The 7573-nt window shown below is 38.8% G+C and overlaps 1 protein-coding gene across 1 annotated transcript; it reads left to right on the top strand.

Annotated features, from left to right (window-relative positions):
* Positions 1–3111: 3111 nt before the first annotated feature.
* LOC138877675 (uncharacterized) lies at positions 3112–5960 on the top strand. The gene is made up of 7 exons (XM_070157301.1): positions 3112–3415; positions 3464–3681; positions 3796–3858; positions 4138–4416; positions 4586–5091; positions 5148–5397; positions 5595–5960. Exons 1-7 carry the CDS (start codon positions 3112–3114, stop codon positions 5958–5960), a joined length of 1986 nt encoding a protein of 661 aa, XP_070013402.1.
* The last annotated feature ends 1613 nt before the right edge of the window (positions 5961–7573 follow it).

Genomic DNA, 7573 nt, shown 5'->3' with positions numbered 1-7573 from the left:
TCCATATAAGTCCCGAGATGCTCACTGTGAATTGATTATCCCGAATAATCATGTATCAAAAAGACATCGATGTTCAATATGTAATTTAAATGTTCTTGTTATGTTGTACTCTTATTTGAAGAATGTGTTCAAAGTATGGGTTGCATGCTTAAATGGCTTGACATGAAGTTGTGTTTCAAATGAAAGCTAATGACAATTGTGTAGGAAATCTTGATATGCCTAAGACTCTCATTTGCTCATATCTGTGCTTAAATGTTATGAATAGAAATGCCTTGTTGTTGAAAATCTATGATGATTGTTGAAAGTGAAAAAGGGTTGCATGAAATACGAAACATGAAATACGAAACATGAAATATAAAGCATGAAATATGAAATATGAAATATGAAATATGAAGCATGAAATATGAAACACGGCCAACGTCCCAAGTGAAATAATATAAATATGACCACTAGTGCCAATAAAATGAAGATGTGTTCAAGGAGTATGAAATAGAATGATTGATAGAAAAGGGGTGATGTCTCATGGCCTAGCCGATTGGGTCTTGATCGGACGCTATATCGTACACATGGTGGTGACTGAATTAGAAATTGTAATGAACTGTGATTGTGGTTGATGTCTCACATGAGATGGCCTATCCGATCGGGTCGTGATCGGATGCCATGTCGTACATATGGTGGTGACTGTATTGGAAATTGTAACTAAAATTGTGATTGCAATTGATGTCTCACATGAGATGGCCTAGCCGAATGGGTCGTGATCGGAAATCATGCCATACATATGGTGGTGACTATATTGGGAATTGTAATCGAAATGGTGAATAGTGGCATATCGGTACTAAAGATTTCCCAACTTAAATGTGGAAAATTTAATTGAAAACTTATCTTATCCCTAATTTGATATTTGGTAACTGTTCAAGGCTTGAACTGATATTATGATTGTCCTTACTTGCATTATTGTTCGTTATTTTGGGAGGGTGTTTAGTCATATATACTAGTAATATTCGACAGTACTAACGTCCCTTTTGCTAGGGGTGCTGCATCTTTAAATAGATGCAGGTGGATTCATAGCAGGCGGTGTTGATCAGTGATAGTCGTGCACCCTCTTCCCAGCAGACTTGGTGAGCCCCACTTCATCCCGGGGTCATGTATCTTTTGCTCATTTTATTATTACGTTTTGAGGTATAGCCGGAGCTTTGCTGATGGCACTACTATTGTACTCCTTGTAATTATTAGAGGCTCTCTAGACATAGTGTGGGTTGTATATGGGTGATGGGAATGTCAAGCAAAGTTGTGTTGTGATTGAATCACTTGTTCCACTTCGAACCACGAAAGTAGGTGTATTTTGAGGCTTATTAAAGAAAGTAACTAATATGATAGGTTTTCAACGTCTTTGCCTTATGTTTTGATGATCTAACAAACTTACTGTCAAGAACCAGATAAGGAACCTGACACACTTGGTACACATTACAAATGAATGGATTCCATCCTGGACTCTAGTTAATGTGAACTGCAGCAAGTGTAGAAAATGAAGAAACAAGTCAAGGACTTGATCCCTTGTATTTCCCTGATAGCAGTACAAAAGTCAATTGTGCATAGCTGGAAAGTGACTGCCACAGAAACAGTGCACGCAGTGCAGTAGTTTTGCAGTCACTTGCCTTTGACCTACCGAGTGCTTACATCATTCAAGTGATGTCATCAAGGGTGTATTAACAAAAGCATTATAACAAAACATCACTTGAACACTTGATAATTCACTTCAAGCATTCAAGCCTTCTAAAAACAGTGATCTCAATTCTCAAGAGCTTGAAGAACAAAGTTAAACGCTACTACAGACCAGTTCCTAAATCTAGTATTTTGTTGTCCTTAGTTGAGTTGTAACTTTGTGATTGTTCTTATTGTAATTCCTAAATCGTTTAGCTAGAAGCTTTTCTTAGGAACCCCCGTGTAAAATCATATACTTTTTGAGTTTGTGTTGTGACTAGAGTTAGTCATAAGTTAAAGTCTATGTAACTAGTGACTGACAAAGTGGTTTATGCTAAGAGTATCACAAGTTAGTTGAGTTGAAGTCTTTGTAATAGAGTCATTACAAAGTGGCTTGTAATAGAGTGTTTACAAGTTAGTGAAGTTGAAAGCCTATAAGTATAGGTCGTGGTTTTTGTCCCCTTGTGTAGGATTTTTCCACGTAAAAATTATGTGTCTCATTTACTTACTATTTCATTAGTATTCTCAGTAAAAACTCATATAGGACTAGGTACTCTATAGTTTTGTGGACTCATATAAACTTACAATTGGTATCAGAGCGGGTTCCTCCTATCAGTCTAAAACTTAGGAAGGATCCGTATGGCTGCTCCACCAAATTTTGAAGAAAGGCAATCTACATACATACTACCCAGGTTCAATGGGCAATACTATGGGGTGGTGAAAGACAAGAATGCATGATTTTATCATGGCTGAGGATTCTGAGTTGTGGGATGTCATATGTGATGGTCTTTACATCCCAACAAAGGCACTTGTAGAACTTCTATTCTCAATGCCAAAAACCAGAAAAGAATACACCGATGCAGACAGGAAAGCTGTGGAGAAGAATTTTTGTGCCAAAAAGATTTTGGTATGTGGAATATGACCTGATGAATACAATAGAATTTCTGCTTGTGAAACTGCAAAGGAGATATTGGAAGCTATAAAAATAGCACATGAGGGAACTACTCAAGTAAAGCAATCTAAGATTGATATGCTCACTACCGAGTATGAACTCTTTAGGATGAAGGACGATGAATCTATTCAAGATATGCATAGTAGATTCACCTCCATCATAAATGAGTTACACTCACTTGGTGAAACCATTCCTAGGAACAAGCTAGTGAGGAAAATTCTTAGTATCTTGCCCAGTTCTCGGGAAAGCAAGGTGAATGCTATTACTGAAGCAAAGGACCTACAAGAGTTGACCATAGACGAGCAGGTTGGAAATCTGAAGACCTACGAGATGAAGAGGAAGATAGACAGTGAAAGAAGAGAACCAAAGAAAGAAAAGAACCTGGTACTCAAAGTTGATAGAAATGACTCAAGTGAGGAGGACAGTACATGGCTTACTTAACCAAAAGATTTTAGAAGATGGTCAGAAGAAATAGAGGAATGCTGAAAAGGGGCAGCTCTAGCAAACCAAAGAACTATGATCTCTGCCATAAGTGCGGAAAGCCTGGGCACTTCATCAAAGATTGTCCTCTCCTAAAGCGAGAGTTCATCAAGTACAACCCTGAGAAAGAAGCTAAGAGGAATCCGGTTCCTGACAAGGACTTCAAAAGAAAGAGATCTACTGACAATGTGGTGAAACAGGCTCTTGCAGCATGGGGAGACTCCTCTAGTGAGTCTAAAAATGAAACGGATGTTGGTGACAGCTCCATGATGGCAGTTGAAAGTGAGGAAAATGAATATGATTCAATTTTTGCTTTGATGTCCTAATCAGATAATGATAAAGTCGATGACAACAGTGAGGTAATTTTCAGGGATGTTCAGAGAAATCTGAAATCCTACTCTCCTAAGAAACTCATGTCTTTAGCTAGTGTATTGATTGATGCCTATCATAGTCTTGTGGAGGATAAAGATGCCTTGACCTTAGAGATAGGAGAAGATGAACAAACTAGATATGATCTAGTAGTATGTGTTGTTGTGAAGGAAACATTTGTGAGCTGGAGAAAGAAAAATCTGTTTTAACTAAAAAAATTGCTAACATAGAACATAAAAGAGATGACTTAGTGGTTGTAGTTGTTGACCATAAGGAAACTATTGAAACTTCAGAAAGAAAGAGAAGCCTTGATGAAAAGAGTGACTGAGATTGAGGAAGAAAGATATGATCTCTTGGTAGTGATTGTAGACCTAAGGGAAACAATAGAGGGACTGGAGACTGGGTCAAAACCTAGAAATCCTAGAAAAGGATAAGAGATAGCAAGTGAGGAACACATTAGGCTTGAAAACGAGTTGAAGGCTGTGAGAACTATTCTATGTGTTGAATCTGAGAAAAACAAGCATCTCCTGACTGAACTAGAAAGAATAAAAAATGATCTTTAAAAGTCCCTAAAGTGGACCTGGTCCTCAGAAGCTATCACTGCCATATACGTTAATAATGGTAAAAACAGGCAGGGAATAGGCCTCCAGAGGGAAAAAGCTCCATACAACTCCCAGAGCAAGTATGTTATTGTACCTGATAACTGGATGATTACCCACTGTGGGAACAATGGGCATTTCAAGGAAAATTTCCAAGCCAGGGTCCAGTCCTTTCAGAAAAACAAAGTGTTTGCTGAAAATGTAACTACTAAAAAAGGGCCATGTTCTACCCACAAAAAGCGCATATTACCTGCATGGACTAAGAGAGCTCTTATTCATCCTCTTGCCTACTACAAGGGACTCAAACTTGCTTGGGTTCCTAAAACTAACTCTTGATCTCCTTGTGCAGGGAACAATGAAAGGAAGCAATCAACAATGGTTCATGGATAGTGGATGTTCAAAGCACATGACTGGGAACACCATGGACTTTCTTTCACTAAAATCCCTTCAAGGAGGGAGTGTATCCTTTGGCAATGGGAAAAAGGGATACATTCTTGGAGTTGGAAAAGTTGGGAAATTACTTACTCACTCTATTGAGAATGTGTACTATGTCAATGGTCTAAAGTACAATCTCTTTAGTGTCTCTTGGATTTGTGATAAAGGAAACAAGGTGGAGTTCTTGTCCAAGATATGTACAGTTACTAATTTGGTAACTAGTGAAGTGGTACTTGTGGCCAAAAGATACAAGAACATCTATGTTGCTGATTTTGAGTCCATACAAAGTGGTGATCTGAGTTGTCTAAAAGTTGTTGATGATGATGTTGAACTATGGCACAGAAGACTGGGGCACGCAAGCTTCTCTCTTTTGAAAAAATTAATTCAGAAGGACCTGGTCCATGGTCTACCCATGTCAAAGTTCAAAGTACATAAAGTATGTTATGCCTGTGCTAGAGGAAAGCATGTGAAGTCCTCTTTTAAGTTTAAAAAGGATGTAAGCACATCAAAGCCACTCGATCTTTTGCATATAGATTTGTGTGGCCCTATGAGAGTGTAAAGCAGGGGAGGAAAAAGATACATATTATACATATTTGTGGATGACTACTCAGATTCACATGGACTCTATTTCTTAGAACTAAAGATGAAACCTTTGAGGTGTTTGTGGCTTTTGAGAAGAAAATCCAGATGAAGATGGAGTCCAGAGTCGCATGTATTAGATCAGATCATGGAACAGAATTTGACAATGCCAAATTTGATGAGTTCTGCAATGAAAATGGCATTACTCACAACTTCTCAGCTCTAAGAACCCCCAAGCAAAATGAAGTAGTGGAAAGGAAGAATAGAACTCTTGAAGAAATGGCAAGAACAATGTTGATCGATAGTGGAATTGCAAAGAACTTTTGGGCTGAAGCAGTAAACATTGCCTGCTACTTGGTGAACAGGTGCATGATCAGATCTCTCCTGAACAAAACCCCCTATGAGTTTCTGAATGGAAGGAAACCCAAGCTGACTTACCTAAGAACATTTGGGTGCAAAATGTTCTCAACAATGGAAAGGATCAGCTTGGTAAATTTGATGCCAAGAGTGATGAAGGAATATTTCTGGGGTATTCTTCTCAAAGAAAAGCTTACAACATATACAACAAGCTGACTCAATATGTCGAGGAAAGTGTTCATGTTGTCTTTGATGAGTCCTATCCTTCCTGTGAGAAAAGTGCTAAAGATGATCAAGATGGAGAGCCCTTACTGGTTCCTGGTGAAGTCATTGACATGACAAATGGAAAGGCAGATATGATGTGCCAAGTGAAAGAGTCGAGTGGAGACAATGCTGCCTCTTCTTCAATAAAACTAGGTACCTCAATTACAACCACTGAAACTGAAGAAAGAGTGATTGATGCAGTCCAGGACTCCACTAGTACCTGAGAGAAGAACACAAGAGAACCAGTTAAATATACCCACCTCCTCTACAAATGAACCTCAAATGTCTAACTGGAAACACAAAAGTTCTCATCCTCTTGACAACATAATTACTCATCTAGATTCTGGAGTACAAACCAGGTCAAAAGCCAGAAATTCACTTGCCTTCTCAGCCTTTCTCTCCCTAATAGAACCCAAAAATATCAAGGAAGCCCTGAAAGATGCAGATTGGATTACAGCCATGCAAGATGAGTTGTATCAGTTTCAAAGGAACAATGTCTAGAACCTGGTACCTAGACCCTCAGATCGAACTATTATAGGAACCAGGTGGGTATTCAGGAACAAGCTTGATGAACATGGAAACATTAAAAGGAACAAGGCCACGCTAGTGGTTCAAGGCTACAATCAGGAGTAAGGTATTGATTATTATGAAATGTTTGCTCTGATCACTCGTGTGGAAGCTATTAGAATCCTAATCACTTTTTCATCTCATATGGAATTCACCTTGTTCCAAATGGATGTCAAAAGTGCATTTCTAAATGGACTTCTTAAGGAAGAAGTCTATGTGAAGCAACCTCCAGGGTTTGAATGTCATAAACACCCTGAATATGTGTTTAAACTGGACAAAGCATTGTATGGGTTGAAGAAGGCTCCTCGAGATTGGTATGAAAGGCTGTCAAAGTTCCTCTTAGAAAATGGCTTTAAAAGAGGGAAAACTAAAAACACCTTGTTCCTAAAGAAACGGTGAAAGAACCTGCTCATTGTTTAGGTATATGTTGATGATATCATTTTTGGGGCAACAGTTGATTCTCTCTGTGAAGAGTTTGCAAAACTCATGGGAAGTGAGTTTGAAATGAGCATTATGGGGGAGCTGAATTTCTTCTTGGGTCTTCAAGTGAAGCAGTCCACCCAGGGTATGTACATTTGTCAGCAGAATTACATCATGGAGCTCTTGAAGAGGTTTGATATGGAAGCATCAAAAGTGATAGGCACTCCCATTGCAACGGCTACTTGACTGGACATGGATGAAACTGGATCTCCTTTGAATCAAACTATGTATAGAGGCATTATTGGGTCTCTTCTCTATCTCACTGCCAGCAGACCCGATATTGTTTTTAGTGTGGTGCTATGTGCAAGGTTTCAATCAAATCCCAAGGAATCTCATTTGAAGTCTGCCAAAAGAATTTTGAGATACCTTAAGGGTACACAGGACCTGGTCTTGTATTACCCCTCAGGTGAAAGTTTTAATCTTATTGGATATATTGATGCTGACTATGTTATCTTGTGGAAAGGAAAAGCACTTCTGGAATGACTCACTTTCTAGGATCATGTCTCATCTCTTGTGGCACAAGGAAGCAAAACTCAGTGGCTCTTTCAATAGCTGAAGCAGAATATGTAGTTGCAGCATCCTGCTATGCTCAACTCCTATGGATTAAGCAACAACTAGAGGATTTTGGGGTGTTTACTGAGTGTGTGCATCTTCTATGTGATAACACCAGTGCACTCAACATGGCTAAGAGTCCAATTCAACACAAAAGAACCAAGCATATTGATGAGAAACATCATTTTCTGAGGGACAATGTGGAGAAAGGGCTGATCTGCATGAAGTTCTGCAGCAC

Source organism: Nicotiana sylvestris, chromosome 9 (genome assembly GCF_000393655.2).
Source record: "Nicotiana sylvestris chromosome 9, ASM39365v2, whole genome shotgun sequence".
In the NCBI taxonomy this organism is placed as follows: domain Eukaryota; kingdom Viridiplantae; phylum Streptophyta; class Magnoliopsida; order Solanales; family Solanaceae; genus Nicotiana; species Nicotiana sylvestris.
The sequence above is the reverse complement of the archived record's forward strand: the minus strand, read 5'-3'. Positions and strand labels throughout refer to the sequence as shown.

Coding starts and splice junctions, on each gene's coding strand:
- LOC138877675 (XM_070157301.1), top strand. CDS start 3,112: ATGGTCAGAAGAAATAGAGGAATGCTGAAAAGGGGCAGCTCTAGCAAA. Junction 3,682..3,795: donor TTGTTGTGAAGGAAACATTT/GTGAGCTGGAGA, acceptor TTGAAACTTCAG/AAAGAAAGAGAAGCCTTGAT. Junction 3,859..4,137: donor AAGAAAGATATGATCTCTTG/GTAGTGATTGTA, acceptor AAAAACAGGCAG/GGAATAGGCCTCCAGAGGGA.